The 19,817-nt window shown below is 45.2% G+C and overlaps 1 protein-coding gene across 1 annotated transcript in view; it reads left to right on the forward strand.

The window, feature by feature from the left end:
- LOC144668753 (uncharacterized) overlaps window positions 1-19,817 on the forward strand; it is a 74,843-nt gene that overhangs the window by 9,978 nt on the left and 45,048 nt on the right. The window contains exons 4-6 of the mRNA XM_078531084.1: window positions 2,609-2,671; window positions 12,686-12,760; window positions 16,226-16,300. Coding sequence (XP_078387210.1) covers window positions 2,609-2,671; window positions 12,686-12,760; window positions 16,226-16,300 — 213 coding nt within the window. The remainder of the gene's footprint in view (window positions 1-2,608; window positions 2,672-12,685; window positions 12,761-16,225; window positions 16,301-19,817) is intronic.

Below are 19,817 nucleotides of genomic sequence, written 5' to 3' on the forward strand. Positions count from 1 at the left end.
ATAATTCTAGCAGCAAGCTTTTGTGAATTCAAAAATAAAGGAAGTTATTTATTATCCCTCACTTGCAATGGAGGTCTAATAGTGCAATGTCTCACTCACTCGACTCACACACACTAGCGCCTACACAAAATATAGCCACAGATGAAAAAGAATACAATTTCAACTTGAGGTTATTTCAGTCTCTTTCAAAGCAGGTCTGTAAGTTCTTAGATGAGTTGATGCTTTGACTGGAGTGAAGCTCATGAGATGCAGAGGATTTTTAGTAAACTGGGAGATTTCTTGTAGTTGAATTGCCATGGGGTTGGTTCTCAGGTGAACTTGATGTTGGAACAGGTTGGAGAGAGTCTTGCTTCTACTTTCAAGGTATGGCTGTTTATTACTTTGACTGCTTAATTAACTGCAGCTGGTTTGATGGCTCTCTGCTGGTCTCCCTGCCTCTGCAGAGCTGATTCTTGCTGTTTTAAAAGCAGGCAACAAACATGGATGCTTCACTCATGTGACTGTTAAAAATCTAAAGTTCCAAGTAAGGTGGTGTGTTGGGCCAATAAACATCCTGTTTTGTGGCCTTTTACACTTTGAGAGTTCGAGACAGCCAAGGGGCAGAATTTTTGGGCCCGACCCAATCTTCGGCGGGTGAGAGCCAATCCCCACCAGCGAAGCGGGCCGCACTACCATTTTACGTGGGCGGACCAATTAAGGTCCGCCAAGTGTGACATCTGGCGGGAAGCGCTATGCGCCCTCTGTGCGGGCGGGGGGGATTCCCTAAAAGCGAGAGCTAATTGCAGCCTCAGGGAGATCGGCTGGACTTTGAAAAATATTAAAAATAGAAAAAAAAATCCCTTACATGTCCCCCTCATGTCCTGAATGTCACATGAGTTGGGACATGTTCATAATTTACAGAATAACTTTATTAAAATGTTTAAAACCCTGCATGAAACCTCATCCCGCCGCTGGATGAGGTTTCATGTTTTCTCTATTTGCCGCCGGGGCTCCTGGCCGACCCGCCAACCTTAAGGTTGGACGGGCAGGTCCTTTAATTGGTTAAATGATCTTGTCAATGGCCTCCAAACATGGATGCTTCACTCATGTGACTGTTAAAAATCTAAAGTTCCAAGTAAGGTGGTGTGTTGGGCCAATAAACATCCTGTTTTGTGGCCTTTTACACTTTGAGAGTTCGAGACAGCCAAGGGGCAGAATTTTTGGGCCCGACCCAATCTCCGGCGTGCATCATTTTACACGTCGGCGAGCAGGCCCCGCCCCCTGCTCGCCCACAGCAAAATTCTACCCAAGGTCTTTGTGGTTGGATGATGAGCCATCACAATACAATGAAAGGTCAATGGGGCCCATTTCACATTTGTCTAACACTCAGAGTTTAGATGTTCCTGCAGACAAGTTGTGTAAAGCCCATTGTCCGTCAGTTTTGGTCCATCCTTTAAACAATGAGATGTGTGAACCTCACAAGTGGCTGTGAGGTTCCTTCACTCATGACCATAGTTAAACCAGGTTTGGCCTCAGACTCTACTGTCTACAGCTCAATGCCAAAAGGTCACATGGTATGCTGCAGCCATCTTTATAGCTTTAAAATTCGGAATATCTGCAAGCTTGCACTGGGTATGACAGAATTTTTAAACATCAGCTTGCTGCATCTGTGCCAGGCTTTTACCTAATGTCCGAGAGTTTAGAAAGCAGCAGGACTGAGCCCTCAGTCAGAGCACTGAGTACACTTTAAACCTTCAAACATATTTAACAGCAAATGGATCTGGGACGTTCCTGTACGAGACTCACTGGAATTCGCGGAAGGTAATTTAACCTTACTGGGAATATAGGATGTACCAAATGGTAAATATTTCCGTGAATCCTGCCCTAGCCTGGTCAGATTCCTACCCCAAGCCTTCTTCCCCTAGCCCCTCCTCTACCCTCACTCCCCTCCACCTCCCCTTCCCTTCATGCCCCCTTCTACTCCCCCTCCCTTCCAACTTCTCCTTCCCTTCATTCCCTTCTCTACCCTCACTCCCCTCCATCTCCCCTTCCCCTCATCCCCTCCTCTACCCTCCCTCCCCTCCACCTCCCCACTTTCCCTCATCCCTTCCTCTACTCTCCCTCTCCTCCATCTCCCCTTCACCTCATCCCCTCCTCTACCCTCCCTCCCCTCCACCTCCCCACTTCCCCTCATCCCCTCCTCTATCCTCCCTCGCCTCCATCTCCCCTTCCCCTCATCCCCTCCTCTACCCTCCCTCTCCTCCATCTCCCCTCCCCTCATCCCCTCCTCTACCCCACCTCCCCTCCACCTCCCCACTTCCCCTCATCCCTTCCTCTACTCTCTCTCGCTTCCCTTCCATCTTCCCCCCTCCCCCACTCTGTCCTTGGGCTCTGCTCTGGATATTCAAAGGGAACCCCACCAGCTTGTGGCGGGGGTCCCACTCCCCTGCTCAAAAGATCAGGTTACCATTAGGACTGGGTTTGGAAGGCAGGGGTTAAGTGTCGGCCCTCATGTGCTCTGCCCATCCACATGCTTAGTGCCAGGTGGGAGGGATCTAACCCGGGGACAAAGGTTTCTACAAAGGTTTCGCTGGGATGAGTTCTGAAACTCTTTTTTTTCCCATTTCAGTTACGCAGGTGTTCCACGAAATGAGGAACTCACGGACGGAGCTTTCCCAGATGAAGGGTAGCTGTAAGTGTCAAACACCAATCTGAAGGTCTGTGGGCAGAATATTCCGATCGGAATGCAGGCGCTCGCCTGACATGCTCGAGCATAAAACGACGCGCGATGATGTCAGGCGTGCGTCCCGACGCCATCGCGCAGTCTGGCGATATTTCGTTCGCGCACCAGAGTTGGCGGCGCACCCGCCGATAATTAAAAGGCCTGTTAAGGCCATTAACAATTTAATTCAATTCAAATTTACACTGCCTGTCCAACCTGACGGTTAACGGGCAGGTGAAAAGGCCAAGTGGCCTTTACTGCACCGGCAGGATTTTGCATTTGACTCTAAATTGACTGCTAACTGCAACGTTTTTTTTTTAGGGAAAAAGCGGGATGAGGTTTCCGAAAGAAAATAAACATTAAATAAAAACTTCATTTTTGAATTAAAAACATGTTCCAGCTCATGTGACAGAGTCACATGTGGGGGGCATGTTTCATTAAATTTTCATTCTCTTCATTTTCTTTCTTTTTTACACACAGCGCTTCCGTTTCCCTCTTTCTCACGCAGGCACGGACTGTGCAAGAGGCTGGTCTCTCCCTCCTCCCCCCGCCCGTGCAGGCAGCGCTCAGCACTACCGCTCGCGATCCATGCAGGGCAGGCTTTCATTGGCCCACCCGTGTGAAATCACGGCGCGCTGTCGATCGCGGGTGGCTTTCCAACTGTCCCCACCCCTGCCAAGCAGCCCCCGCCAAGGGCAAAATCCTTCCCTCTGTGCCCCTATTTGAAGAGGTTTTCATTATTCAGGAGGTCTGACAGTCAAACCTGTGATAATCGGCTTCCCAAATTTCCCCAGTACAACTTTGAATCATAGAATGATAGAAATTTGCGGACGGATACCATTCAGCCCGTCATACCCCTGCTGGCCCACAAGGAGCCAAAGCCTAATCTCCCTTTACAGCTCTGGGTCCGTAATCTGGAGATGTCGAAATGGAAGTCAAAAGCAGGGAGGAATGGATGAAGGAGAGGCAGAAGTAGAGAGTCTGTTCTCAGGTCAGAGAGTTACAGAGGTGCCCTTTCCGATGTCCACTCTGGGTAAGCTTAAATGTAGAAAAACATCCCGATCTTCTTCACATAATCGGATGATAATCCAGACGCTGAGGCAAAGAAGGAGGGTTGGGAGCTTGGTCATTAGATAGGTTTTAAGAAGCATCTTGCAGGGGGTGGTGCAGAGGCATTAAGAGTTAGGGAGGGAGTATCAGAGAATGAGACCTCAGCAGCTGATGGGACGACCACTGTGGTGGAGTGAAGAGTGGGGTAAACAAGGCCAGAGCCAGAGGAATGGAGAGTTCGAAGGAGAAGGTTACTGAGAAAGTGGAGGGGGGGGGAGGCCATGGAAGGATTTAAACACGAGGATGAGAATTTTAAGTGGGAGGCATCAAAAAAATGGGATAGATCAAGGGAAGGTCTTAAAACCAGGGCTGGTGGGAATGTGGGTCATGTCACAGAGTTGGATTCAGTCAGCGGAGTTCTGGACGAGGTGCAGTTCAGAGAGGGATGGCAGGACTGGCCAGAACAGCAATGGAACAGTTGCGTGTGGAGATGACAGAGACACGGATGAGGGTTTCCCCAGCGGAGGGTGGAGGCAACGGCAGAGATAAATGATATTCTGGAAGTGAAAGCTGGTGGCCTTGTGATAGAGGGAATGTGGAGCCAGAGGTTAGCACAAGGTTGAATAGAATGTAATGATTGTGAACGCTGTGGCTGTACCTCAGACTGTGGAGGAGTGTGGAGATATGGGAGGAGGTTGGAAAGGAGAACGTGGAACCAGAGGAAAATGCAGCTCGTACAAAACTGGATCTCAGAAAAAGGCTCTGAAAGCACACAGGTAGTGGAGGGGCCAAGAGAGCAGGTGCTGTGGTAACAACAGGGATTGCCAATGCCCATGTGGAAGCTGACTCCGCTGGCTGCAGGTCGTGTTGCCAAGGGACAGGATCGTTGCCATGGGTAGTGACAGGGTACATCCTTCGGGATTGAAGAGAACCAGTCACTGAGTCGAGGGGAAGATGGACACAGATTTAGGAGGCAACAAGAGGAGAGGAAAACGAGGTTGGAGATGGGCCCATAGTTTGCAAGGACAAAAGGGCCAAGAGGGGGTTTTTGAGGCAGTTTTGAAAATAAGAGAAGCCAGACTTAATGATAGAAAATTGTCTGGAATATCAGCTAAGCTGAGGGCCAGGAAGTCCTTGACCTGCTGCAATGTTCCAATGGAGCTCAATGCAAGCTCAGGGATCAGCGCCTCATTTTCCAATGGGGTACTTTGTAGCTTTCTGGACCCAACATGGTGTTCAACAATTTTAAATCATAACCACTGCCCCCATTTTGTTTTGTGATTTTCTTTAGTTTGTTTATTTCTCTTGTTTCTCTCTTATTTCCTTTGCTTTGCTTTTTGACGGCAGCTATTCAGGATCCTGCCATTCACACCTCCTCTAGACACATTGTTGGTTCCTTTACTTGTCCCACTACCACTCCCTTTGGTCTTGCATCATGAAAACTATTGTCATTTAATCTTTCCTACCGTCTGCCTTATCACAGGCCTTCCTTTTCTTTCTTTCTCCTCCCGCTGCCCCTCCCACTGAGACAGGTATGGGGGCCCAGGGGTAGCATTCAAGGAGCCTCAGCCCCTGCAATTGTCCAGCAGTTACAAGGTTCTTGCAAGCTGTGTGGATGACAGCGGGGACTGTAGGGAGGATGAGCGAACTAACTTTGGCACCATTGTACAGGGAGCCATTGAAGTGGGGGCAGGAAATAGGAAAGTTGTAGTGGTAGGGGACAGTGTAATTAGGTGGATAGATACTGTTCTCTGCAGCCGTGAGTGTGAGTCCTGAAGGCTGTGTTGCCTGCCCGGTGCCAGGGTTAAGGACATCTCCTCAGGGCTGGAGAGGAACTTAGAGTGGGAGAGGAGGGTTCCAATTGTCATCGTCCACATTGATAAGTACGACACTGATAGGACTAGAAAGGAGGTTCTGTTGAAAGAATTTGAGCAGTTAGGAACCGAATTAAAAAGCAGAACCTTCAAGGTAATAATCTCGGGATTACTGCTTGAGCCACGGGCAAACGGGCATAGGGTAAATAAAGTCAAGGAGTTAAATGCGTGGCTCAGAGATTGGTGTGAGAGGAATGGGTTTCAGTTCATGGGGCACTGGCACCAGCACTGGGGTAGAAGGGAGCTGTTCCGATGGGACGGGCTTCACTTGAACCGTGCTGGGACCAGTGTCCTGGTGAATTGAATAACTAGGGCTGTAGGGAGGGCTTTAAACTAAACAGGGGTGTGGTGGGGATGGGTACTGGAGAGGGGATACATAGGCTTACAGAGCAAAAGGATATGGCAACATTGCAGGGTAGCTATTTAGGTAATGATACCCAGAATGTGACAGGAAGGGACAGAGTGTACAAACATAAAAAACAACAGCAAATGGGGTCAAAAGGGGAAAAATAGTAAAAAGACAAAATTAAAGGCTCTTTACTTAAATGCTTGTAGTATTCGGAACAAAAGAAATGAATAACAGCACAAATAGAGGTTAATGGTTATGATCTTATAGCCATTACGGAGACATGGGTTGCAAGGAGATCAAAGCTGGGAACTAAATATTCAGGGGTACGTGACTTTTCAAAAGGACAGGCAGGAAGGAAAGGGTGGTGGGGTAGCTTTGTTAGTACAAGATGAAATAAGTACAATAGCAAGAAATGATCTTGGATCGTAAGATGTAAAATCCATATGGGCGGAGCTAAGAAATAACAAGGGGAAGAAGGCACTAGTGGGAGTAATCTATAGGCCCCTAACACTAGCTATACTGTAGGAAAAAGAATAAATCAGGAGATAATGAGGGCATGTAAAAATGGCAATACATTAATCATGGGTGACTTTAATCTTCATGTAGATTGGGAAAATCAAATTGGCAGAGTTAGCCACGAGCAAGAATTCATAAAGTGTATTCAGGACAGTTTCCTAGAACAATATGTTAAGGATCCAACCAGGGATCAGGCTATTTTGGATCTGATAATGTGTAATGAGGCAGGTTTAATAAATAATCTCAGAGTAAAAGATCCCCTAGGAAACAGTGACCATAACATGGTAGAATTTAGCATTCAGTTTGAGAGTGAGAAACTTGGGTTGGAAACAACTGTGTGAAACTTAAATAAGGGTAATTACAAAGGAATGAGGGCAGAGTTGGCTGGAGTGGACTGGGAAAGGAGTTTAGCAGAAAAGATGGTTGATGAACAATGGCAGATGTTTAAGAAAATAGTTCATGATTCACAACAAAGATATATCCCAGTGAGGAAGAAGGATTCAAGGAAGGGGATAAACCAACCATGGTTAACCAAAGAAGTTAAGGGTAGTATCAAATTGAAAGAAAAAACATACAATGTGACAAAGATTAGTGGCAAACCAGAGGATTTGGAAAGTTTTAAAAACCAACAAAAGATGACCAAAAAAGTGGGAGAAAATAAACTTTGAGGGTAGGCTAACAAATAATATAAAAACAGATAGTAAGAGCTTCTTTAAATATATAAAAAGGAAGAGAGAGGCCAAAGTGAACATAGGGTCCTCAGAGAATGAGGCTGGGGAAATAATAATGCGGAATCAAGGAATGGCAGAGGAGTTGAATAAATACTTTGCAGCAGTCTACACAGTAGAAGGCACTAATAGCATTCCAAAAATACTAAATAATCAAGGGGAAAAGAGGGGGAGGAAATAAATGCAGTAATTATCACTGGAGAAAAAGTACTAGGGAAACTAATGGGGCTAAAGGCCGATAAGCCCCCTGGACCTGATAGGTTGCATTCTAGGATTTTAAAGGAAATACCTACTGAGATAGCGGATGCACTGGTAGTAATATTCCAAGGATCTTAAGATTCTGGAAAAGTCCCAGACGATTAGAAAACTGTCAATGTAACACCCTTATTCAAAGAACAGGTAACTGTAGGCCAGTTAGCTTAACATCTGTCACTGGGTAAATGTTAGAGTCCATTATAAAAGATGTAATAGCAGAACATTTAGAAATGTATAATATAATCAAGCAGAATCAGGCTTCATGCAAGGGAAATCATGCCTGACAAATTTATTAGAATTCTTTGAAGAAGTAACAAGTAGGATAGATAAAGGGAATCAGTAGATGTAATATATTTGGATTTCCAAAAGGCATTTGATAAGGTACCACACATAAGGCTACTTAATAAGATAAGATCCCATGGGTATAGTATATTAGCATGGATAGAGGATTGGCTAACGAATAGAATACAGGGAGTTAGGATAAGGGGGGCATTTTCAAAATGGCAACCTATAACTAGTAGAGTGCCACAGGGATCAGTGCTGGGGCCACAATTATTTACAATATATATTAATGAGTTGGATGAGGGAAGTGAATGTACTATCACCATGTACAGCTCAATTGGAAGGTCAGGAAATTCTCCTGGCGTCCCAGGCAACATTCCTTCCTTACCCAACACCGGCAAAGCAGCTTAACTAGTTATTCATTTCAATCGCTCTTCTAGTTGCCTCCATATCAAAACTGACTGGCCCCAAAATACCCCAGGCGGGAGGAGAGGAGGTGTTACCAAAATCATACCATAACCTGAGTAGGAAATTTGTCATTTTTCCACATCACCATAGTAGTGGCAAGTCATGACCAGGAGGAAGGATAAGGGAGTAGGGACACCCCAGGAGGAATTCCTATTCGTTAGGCTCCAATGGGATCAGGAGCGATGGTGGAGATTGGTAGCAGAGTGAGTGGGCACTGGTGAAGGTCCAGGCTTGGCAAGCAGCACAATACAGAGAGGTTATATAGCTAATCATTTACCAAGGGGACATGGGTGGGGATGGGATCCAAGCAATTTCCCACCCCTCCCCAAACAGTGCTGTGGGAAAGGGGGAGACAGGTTCCAGAGATGCCTCACTACAATGCTAATTAAGTGTTGGATAGCGCTGGCCCCACCAACTCCAACAGAGTCAGGGCTGGGGGTGCCAAAGGGACCAGGATCGCAAGATCAGCCAAGACTAGTCTCCCAAGGAATCCCTTGTCCCATTGCACCAGCCATGAGGTTGAGACAAGGTGTGATCCCATGAAGGTTTACTCAGTCTTTCTTCTTCCTATTCTAGTGGCTCAGCTGTTAACTGAAATAAGAAACACAAAGTCCGACTTCAAAATGGATCGGTCACAGATGAAAAACAAAAATACGTTCTGGAACTCAAAAAAGCCATTTCCCCTAAAATTAAGCTGGGAATTTTCCTTAAGTTTATAAAAGCCTTAATATTTCCCTTCATAATATCTGGTGACATCTTTACATATCCCCTTTAACTCTTCGTCACCTCAATACACTCCATGCATTCCCCATAATCTTCTATAACTCTAATGTGTGGACTCCCATATGAATGACTGTTTAGTTTTGACCTCCTTATTTATCTGCAGACCCCTATTCTTTGACATCGTCCTATGCACTCTACCCAACACGTATCTGAAGATTTCCGTCTGTCGACCCATTGACCTGTTTGCCAATTTTTCTGCCCAGTTACTTTCAGTCACTTTCCTTCACCTTTTTTCTTTATCTTTAACTCAACATTCTTCAGATCTATTGAACCAATCCATGTAGTAGTTCTTAATTCTCAATCATTCTCCGGTCAATTGTCTGCCCCCTCCACAACTAGAAGAGCAACTGAAATGAATCATCAGTTAAGCTGCTTTGCTGGTGTTGGGTAAGGAAGGAATGTTGCCTGGGACACCAGGAGAATTTCCTGACCTTCCAGTTGAGCTGTACAGACTTTTTCCATCCACCCAAACCACCAGGATCGGCCGTGAGGCCTCAGTATGATGGTTCGCCGGAAAAGGAACAAAGCGTTTACTCTCTTCCCTATCAATGCATTCCAATATTTGCACAAGATTTTATAGCTCCAGTTACCAGAAGGTACTGAAGTCCTGTGGTGCAGCGTATGCAGCCCTGCCCAAGAGCCAGAAGCTCTGGGTTCAAATCCGTGGGCAGGATTTTCCCGCCGGCCTACAGGAGCAGGCCCAACACACCAACAGGTAAAATGACGCGTGATGATGTCGGGCAGGCGTACGTCCCAACATAATTGTGCTGAGCAGTGATTTTTCAGTTGGCGTGCGCGCGCTGGAGTCAGCTGTGCCCCCGCCGATATGTAATCAGCCTGTTACGGCCGTTAAGGACTTCATTAAGGTTATTATAAACGCTGCTCGTGCAACCTTGAGGTTGGCGGGTAGGCGAAAAGGCCAAGCGGCCTTTGCGTTTCTTAGGAAACGTCATCCACGAGTGGGATGAGGTTTCCTAAAGCTTTTATTAAATAAAAACATTTTCTTTAGTATACAGACTCGATGGGCCGAACGGCCTAATTTCTGCTCCTATGTCTTATGGTCTAAAAACATGTCCCAACTCATGTGACACAGTCACATGAGGGGACATGTTTAAATCAATTAATAAACCTTTTATTTAATTTTTTGAACATCGATTCAATCTCCCTGAGGCACGGAGCTGCCTCAGGGAGACTGAAACGCTCTCTCGTGCGCATGCGAACAAAAGAGCGCTAGCCCTGACTCTCCCTCCTCTCCCCGCCCAGTGTAATACATGGCCGATAGCACTTAATCGGCCCGCCCGCATAAAATGGCGGTGTGGTGCCAATCACGGGCAGCGATCAGCTCCGCGCACACCCCCGCCCGATCCCGCCAAGCCCACCCACCACATGAAAATCCTGCCCCATTAGTAAAAAGCGTGTTGACCATTCAGTTCTCTCCAAATAATGCTGAGTTGTCCTGCATTTCCTGTTTTTTGTTACTCATTAGCCTCACTTCACTTCCCAAATAAAACTGTCGCGATCCCTGTAGAGACTGATAACTTTTAAAAGGAGGTTTGAATCCCCATTGACCGACCCAAAGGCTCATGTGACAAGATTTCAGGTTTTAAGACTTTTACTCTAACAAGCACAACAAAACCATCACCAAACATTACTTAGTAGGCAACTAATAAACTACACCACAGAAAAGGTATTTATTCTTAACTCCTTAACACAACTGAAAACCCCAGCCCACATTTATACATTATACTGCAGTCTCAGCTGAAATGCAAGTCTTGTTTTAAAAGTCCCAATTTCCTCCCAACTATTTAACAGGCTCTCTTCTTCCTGCTACTCTGGGGCTAGTCTTCCAGGATCCTTTTAAGTGTCCCTTCACACAATCCTCCTGAGTATAACCGAATTGACTTCCAGCAGCAAGGCACCATCTGGTGATTTCTCCATCTTTAAATCTCTAAAAGATCCATTTCTACAAATAGGAAACTTCCTCTCACGGCATTTCCTGCCCTGCTTTCCGCACAGAACAGCATCTCTCTCTCTCTTTCTCTCTCCAGGGTCTCTGAGTCAGTGAGTCTTCAGGCACCAAGAGCAGCTGCCCCTGCCTTTGTGCTCAGGTGTTGAATCTGACACTTGGGTTTCAACAGGACTTGACCTGGGCCCCTGGCCCCATGGCAACAAGATCACATGGGTTTGTCACCAGGTAGACTTAGTAAGAGGTCACATCGCCCATTCTTTGCATTTAATCCATTTGACCTTGAATTAAAGGAGACAGTTTAAAACATAACCATCTTATAACGCCCAGCGGTCAAAACACAGGCTGATCTAGAAAATGGTCCTGGATAAATTCTAATAGTGTTCCGCACTTTGACCAATGTATTATCTTTATTCCAGTCTATCATGGGATCACCCAACATTATTACCTTCTTGATATGACATCTCTCTCTAAAACTCTCTGAGACTCCCCCCTTGATCTCATCTCCACTGTTTGATGGTTTGTAATGGAAATCATTAATTGCACCATTTCCCTTCTCATTTCTCATTTCTATCCATATCAATTCTGTCTTAACTCCATTCCCAGGACATCCTTACATTTGAACACTAATATTGCTCTGCTAACACTGTTTCTCCGCTCCTGCATCCCCACCCTGGTCAGCATGTGTGTGGGCATCAGGAGATGGCATATCCTCAGCCAGTGATTTAAAACTGAGTTGGATGCTGGGGCAGTGCGATGTCCCATTACACTGTCCCAGGCAGTAGCAAGACAGAAAATCTCTCCAAATTTTTATACCTCTGGCAAGTTCCATCTTCCACCTTTGATCCTAGTACTTCAGCATCTATTTATATTCACAGCTTTATATCCATTCTGACCTCAGTTGAAAGCCTCCCACTGTTAAATCTGCCATCTGGGAGTTTAGATTCTTTCTTCCACTCAACCATTTCTTATTACTTTTAAAACCCTCAACCGCTGACTGAGCCACAATCTGAAGCTTGCAGACTATTCCTAGAATTGACCAGCTCTACTCTCACTATACCTCTGGAGAGGAAACAGGAAAGAATTGTCTTAAGGCTGGGACTCTCTAACCTCTTCCTGTGTCACTATTTTCTGTCTCTGTATTTGACCAATGGCCTTTAGTTTCTTCCTCTCCCTGTTCCTTGGAATGCATCATTGCTCATCCTCGTCAATGATCTTCATTATGAACATACACCCACCACCCCCCACCCCAACCCCTGCTATTTACAACACCCCCGATTCACACCCCTCCAGACTTACACGCCCTCAATTTATATCCCAGATATACACCCCAATTTACATCGCACCCCCATCCTTATTACGGATAGGGGAGAGATATGGCTTAATTTCTTCCCTTTTCCCACCTCTCAACTGACCGGAACAAGATGTATTTTATAGAAGAAGTGTTTTAACTCTTTGAGTGCTGTGATTTTTAAGAACAGACACATAACAGGCTTTCTGATAAGTTTAAACCAAAAGAAAGGATAAATGTTTATTTCTCACAACACCCGAAAGTGTATGAAACAAACTCTCACTCTTCATTCACACAGACACATGCGCACATACGCACACAAGAAAAAAAAATGATTTCGTAAGATGTAACATGCACTTAGATTATCATTGGGAAAGATGGTTGTTCTGTGGATAAGAATGAAATCTTTGTTTCCATTTCAGTTACACAGATGTTCAGTGAAATAAGCAGCTCTCAGGCTGATTTCAAGATCGAACTGTCACAGATGAAGAATGACAGTAAGTGTGGGAATACAATCAGACAGTGTCACCGACGAAGTCTCTGTACCTTCAGTCCCACTCAGAGACTACTCCAGATAGTCAACCTGAGATAGTTCTTTCCATGCTGATGATAATCAGAGACTCTACAGACCATCTATTCCAGACAGTGAGCTGCCTGAAGAGTGAGCGATGCTACTGAAAAGTATAAACATCAGGCGGACTCCCGGTTGCCAGACTGGGTAGGACAGAGGCAGCCTCTCAAAGCTCTGATCGGGAAGAGTCCACATGGTTTCGTGAAAGGGAAATCATGTTTAACCAATTTATTAGAGGGGATGAGGGGAGTGAAGGAATGATATCTAAATTTGCAGATGACACAAAGATATGTAGAAAAGTTTGTTGTGAAGAGGACATAAGGAGGTTGCAGATGGATATAGACAGGTTGAGTGAGTGGGCAAAAATATGGCAGACTGGATATGTAATGTGGGAAACTGTGAAGTTGTTCACTTTGGCAGAAAAAATAAAAAAGCAGAGTGTTACTTACACAGGGAACAACTACGGAATTCCGAGGTGCAAAGGGATCTAGGTGTTCTAGTACATGAGTCACAAAAAGTTAGTATGCAGGTGCAGCAAGTAATCACGTAGGCTAATGGATGCTATCCTTTATTATGAGAGGAATGGAATGTAAAAGTAAGGATGTTATGCTTCAGTTATACAGGGCATTGGTGAGACCGCACCTCGAATACTGGGTGCAGTTTTGGTCTCCTTATTTAGGGAAGGATGTAAACGCATTGGACACGGTTCAGAGGAGGTTTACTAGATTGATACCTGGAATGAGCGGGCTGTCTTGTGAGGATAGGTTGGACAGGTTGGGCTTGTTCAGAAGAGTTAGGGGTGACTTGATTGAAGTATATAAGATCCTGAATAGTCTTGACAAAGTGGACGTGGAAAGGATGAGTTCAGAACTAGGGGGCATTGTTTTAAAATTAGGGGTCACCCTTACAGGACAGAGATGAGGAGAATTTTTTTTTCCCTCAGAGGGTTGTCCAACTTTGGAACTCTCAGCCTCAGAAGGCAATGGAAGCAGGGTACTGAATATTTTTAAGGTAGAGGTAGATAGGTTCTTGTTAGGCAAGGGAATCAAAGGTTATTGGGGGTAGATGGGGATGTGGAGCTTGAAACACAAACAGATCAGCCATGATCTTTTTGAATGGTGGAGCAGGTTTGAGGGGCCGAATGGCCTACTCCTGTTCCTATTTCGCATGTTCATTTGTTCATATGAACAAAAGACCCCAGGAAATACATCCTTCTGTTCTATCTCACCAATTTAAAATTGCCACAGATGTGAAGCAATGGCTGTATTTATCAGAATAGTTGAACAGTACATTGATGCTAGTACGAAAGCCATCTCAATACATCCTTGGTGTAGCAATTGACTCTGCATAGCCTTTTACCTTCCAGGAACTAATATAACATAAAACACAGAGTTGGTGCTAATTGAACACATTATCAGAAAATGGACTATTTGCTCTTATACGTAGTGACTGGTGTGAAAATTAAGCTCCAACTACTCAAGCCCTCTACAGTAGGAGAGCTTTTAAAATGGGTTAAAATGTCAATTTTCTGATAGGTTTTCCTGATGTGGAGTGTCTAGCACTGGGAGTGTGTGTTGGGAATGGTGCACATTCTGTGCCACCATGGAGTGTGTATGTGAGGTTTCCCAACGTGTGCTCCTAATGGGTGAGCTACAGGCCCAGAGATTTCAGTCCAATTATCTGAGGTGCATATCCATTACAGTAACCATACACCAGCCTCAAAAGCGGAGCAGTGATGATGTGTATCAATCACCAAGTTACAATTTCAGTCCCGAACTAACATCATCTCCAACAAGGGAGAATCTAACCATCGCCCTTTGACATTCAATGGCATTACCATCGCTGAATCCCTCACAATCAACATCCTGGGGGTTACCATTGACCAGAAACTGAACTGGACTAGCCATATAAATACTGTGGCTACAAGAGCAGGTCAGAGGCTAGGAATCCTGCAGCAAGTAACTCACCTCCTGACTCCCCAAAGCTTGTCCAACATCTACAAGGCACAAGTCAGGAGTGTGTTGGAATACTCCCCACTTGCCTGGATGAGTGCAGCTCCAACAACACTCAAGAAGCTTGTCACCACCCAGGACAAAACAGCCCGTTTGTTTGGCACCCCACCCACAAACATTCACTCTCTCCACCACCGACGCACAGTAGCAGCAGTGTGTACCATCTACAAAATGCACTGCAGAAACTCACCAAGGCTCCTTAGGCAGCACCTTCCAAACTCATGACCACTACCATCTTGAAGGACAAAGGCAGCAGACACATGGGAACACCACCACCTGGAAGTTCCCCTCCAAGTCACTCAGCATCCTGAACTGGAAATATAGCGCCGTTCCTTCACTGTTGCTGGGCCAAAATCCTTGAACTCCCTTCCTAACAGCAGTGTGGGTGTACCTACAGCATAGGGACTGCAGTGGTTCAAGAAGGCAGCTCACTACCACTTTTTCAGGGGCAAGTAGGGGTGGGCAATGAATGCTGGCCCAACCAGCGATGCCCACATCCCGTAACTTAATGAAACAAACAAAGTTGCAGTAAGTGCCCTCTTACCAATTCCACAGAAGGATTCTCTCAGGAGGGACTGTCTAACAAAGAACAGTTGGAATAGACCATTGTCCACTCATGGGAACATGGGGGTAACATTCCAACCCAATGTCTTCCCTGGACAAGAGATAAAGTCCGACTAGTGGAACCAATGAATCACCCTTTCCCCTGATCCATCACCATCAAAACATTTTGATTCAGGAGAATTGAAACATGAATATTCAGATTATGCTGATAGAATTACTGTACCAGTGTCAGTGTTTGTACCAACAACAAAAAGTCCCACGGCTCCATCGTATGAAAGTAGAGTGAGCTTTTGTGTCATATTGACTCTCAACCTATGATACACAAGCCAAGGTTATTTTTGCACAAACCTTTTAAAAGCATTGATAGAAGAATGATATACTTTTCCCAGCATTCTTAGCTCAGTCAGAAGATTGGGTTCAAGTCCCGCTCCAGGACTTGAGTGCAAAATCCAGGCCGACACACCCAGTGCTGTACCAAGGGTGTTGGAGGTGCCAATCTTCAGACGTGTTCAGGCGAACATGAAATATCCTTTGATATCATTTGAAGAGGGGCAAGAGAGTTTCCCCGATAACCTGACCACAGATTATTCCTCAAACAACCATTAGCATTAACCATAAACATTACCAAAAGAGATTGAACTGCTCATTCTTCTGGCTGTGGAATCTTGCTGTGCATGTGTTGGCAGCCATGCTTGTTTACATTACAACAATGACCACATTTCATTGGGCGTGACACACTTAGTGTTGCCCTGAGGATGTGAAAGATGCTACACAAATGTAGCTTATTTCTTTCTAAAGCTTTATTCCCATTTCAGTTGCCCGGAGGTTTGGTGATTTGAGGAACTCCCAGGCCGATTTCAAGATGGAGTTTTCGCAGATGAGGCAAGACAGTAAGTGTTCCGCACTAAATCTGCTCTCAGATAGCTGGGGCTCTACCCATTGTGGGTAGGAAGATCCCAGGGACAAGCCCAACTTGTTCCAGGGAAAACCGTACAACGTGTGGTAACTCCCACCTCTGAGCCAGAAGCTTTATGGTTCACCTCCCACTCCAGAGACTTCATCACAAAAATCAAAGCTCGTTCTCCAGTGCAGTACTGAGGGAGTGCTGCACTGTCAAAGGTGCTGTCTTTCAGATGGGATTTTAAACCAAGGCCCATGTCTGCCCCTGCAGGTGGATATATAGGATCCAAATGGTCTATTTTGAAGACGAGCAGGGGAGTTACCCCCAGTGTTTTGGACAATACTGATTCCTTTACCAACCTTACAAAGATTATTAGGTCACTATCACATTGCTCTTTGTGGGAGCTTGCTGTGCACAAATTGGCTGCTGTGTTTCCTACATCACAACAGTGACTAGACTTCAAACGTACTTCATTGGTTGTAAAGTGCTTTGTGGTAATGAAAGTGACTATTAAATGCAGGTCTTGTTTTCTACAAGGCAGCCTGGAAAGTGGAGGGAAACTGCTCTAAAAAAATCAAAGCAGGTCAGGCAGCGTCTGTGGAGAGAGGATTTTAGGGTTGACCTTTCAGATCTATGATCTTTCATCAGGAATGGGAAATGCTACAGAGAACAGCGTATCAGGAAGAAGAGATCCAGGGAAAAGGGGACCTAAAGAATGGCCTGCAGTTGGGTGGAAGACAGAAGGTGATTAAATGGCAGAAGTGGTGATGATGTGAGACCAAAGGTGTCAATAATAGAAGCAACTAGAGAAATCTCAGTAACAGAGATGATGAAACTATCATCGATTGTTGCAAAACCCCATCTGATTCACTAACGTCCCTTTAGGGAAGGAAATCTGCCCTCCTTACCCGGTCTGGCCTACCTGTGACTCCAGGCCCACAGCAACGTGGTCGACTCTGAAATGGCCTAACAAACCGCTCAGCTCAAGGGCAACTAGGGATGGACAACAAATGCTGGCCTTGGCAGTGACACCCACATCCCATGAAAGAATAAAGGGAAAACAAGGAATACCAGGGAAGTTTGGAAAGTCCGGCAAAGTGGAGAATGTTCCTGTTAACTGGGGTTGCGGCGGAACAAAATGGCAGGTAGAGTTCAGGGGTCCGGACCACCCTGGGGGCCAGGAAATGGCCCAACCCCCCCCCGGCACGAGCCCACAACCTCCCCCGTATCAGGAAGCATGGATGTAGCCACCCTCTGTTATCAGCCCCTCCTCTCTGAGAGGAAATGGGTACAGTGGTTAAGATCTGAGATTATGAAATGCGACAGGGCCTGAGGCCTTGCCCAATTGCAGGATGAGATTCTGTTCCCTGAGCTTCCATTGGAAGAGTGGAGGAGAACAAGGACAGCAAAGGTCAGAGTGAAAGTGGGGCAGAGAATTAAAGTGACAGGCGACTGGAAGCTCAGGGTCATGCTTGCGGACTGAATGGAGGGGTTCATTAAAACAGCCGCCCAGTCTGCGTTTGGTCTCCCCAAGTGTAGAGCAGACTGCATTGTGAGCAGCAAATAGGGGTATGGAAAAATCAAACGGTACACAAAAATCGCTGTTTCACTGTTAGGAGTGTTTGGGGCCTTGGATGGTGAGGAGAGAGCAAACTAATAAAAAGACAGGAGTTACATCTCCTGTGTTTGCAAGGGAAGGTGCCGTGGGAAGGGGATAAGAGTGATTGAGGAGCGGACCATGGTATCGCAGAGGGAACAGAGCCCTGAAAGGGAAGTGGAGGAGTAGGTGTGGTACTGCTGGAGTCTCCTGCCTTTCACTCAATCACAGACTCTTCCTTTTTCATTTCCTTCCCCTTTACCCTGGCTCGGACCTTAATTTTTTAAAAGCTGTTCATCAACAACCCCTCGGGGTTCCGATGAAGGATTACCCAACCTGATCCCTGTTTCTCTCTCCACAGATTTTGCCTGACCTGCTGAGTATTTCTAACATTTTCTGTGCTCATTCCTGATTTCCAGCAAATACATCGTTTTTCCTTTCTTTGTTTTAATAATAATGAAGGAAAGTCTAATATTAGGGACAGAGATCAAGGCAAAGGAGAGAAATCATGGGCCCTGGTGCTTTTCCTGTTTCTGGCCCCTTACCCCAGCACCCCCATAGCCTGAACTTTAACCCTCCCCATCATACCCTTTGCCCAGAATTGGGAACCATAGTCACAATGTTGTTGAACTGTTCCATATAGATTCAGCAAAACTTCTTGCCTTTTGTACTCTATACCTCTACTTATAAAGCCCATCAAAAACTTAGGTTTCAATATGATACACTTTATAACCATGGCTTTGTCAAACAATTATACACAACTTGGCCGTTCATGTTATGCAATCAACTCCACTTTTTGAAACTTTCCTATGTAATATATGGACAGCAATATCCAAAAGACTTGAACCTCACAAGCACTGCAAACAACAATCCCACGTACAAATCAGGATATCTTGAACTAGCAGTGCTAGTTTTATTGGCATATGACTCCTGGTTTCACTTCCAAGTTTAAAAATGCCAAAGCCTATCAGTAAATTAGCGCTAATCTATTCACCTGCAATAATGTACTATTTCCATCCACTCAGTGGGCTTTGTTAGCATAAAAAAATACACTTTGCATTGAATGGTAAATATTTTCTCATTTTAATTTGAAACTGGCCTCACTTCTTAATGCCCAGCATGGAAGATGTAATAGGGCAGCATAGTACTGAAGATGCTGGAAGTCTGAAATATAAACAGAAAATATTGGAAATACTCAGCAAACCAGGCAGCACCGGTGGAGAGAGAAATAGAGTCAATGCTTCAGGTCTACGATCTGCACTAGTTCTGAGGAAGGCAGATGGACCTCTGTTCCTCCCTGCCCAGGCGCTGCCAGATGTGCTGAGCATTTCCAACACTTCCCGTTTCTATTGGAGCAAAATTAACCCTTTTTGCCAGCCCTCCAAAAAGCAATCAGACCCCTTGTGAGCCTCTCGTTCCCCTTCACCAAGAACCCAGCAGCTGCTTGAGACCTGGTTTTGGCTCAGCATCAAAGACGAATTTCAAAAAATGGCTAAGGTATGAAGAAAACATAAATGATTTGCCGAGCCAAAAAAAAATTTAAATGTCAATGCAATAAATTGATCATTTTTTAAAAATGAGCGATTAATAAAAATGGCCAGACAAGTTGTTTAGTAGGTACAGAATTTGAGTATTGTTGAAAAAAGAGACATGCTTTTCATTTTCACCCACCAGGATAGCTTGCAAGAAACTGCCAACAGGAACAGGGGAACAACAATTTATACTGCGTGAGAAGAGTGTGCTGATTGGTTGGCAAACTGCTTTGATAGCATGTCTCTTTTTTCATTAGTACTCAAAAAGGACTATTAAAAAATGGCCGAGCAGCAGAGCTAACTAATACTACTATGCAGTGACAACACAAGTGGTATTTTTCACTAACAGGATGTTGCCTGTCAAGCCAAAAGTTCTG

The sequence above is a fragment of the Cetorhinus maximus genome, chromosome 28, assembly GCF_964194155.1.
Source record: "Cetorhinus maximus chromosome 28, sCetMax3.hap1.1, whole genome shotgun sequence".
NCBI lineage: Eukaryota > Metazoa > Chordata > Chondrichthyes > Lamniformes > Cetorhinidae > Cetorhinus > Cetorhinus maximus.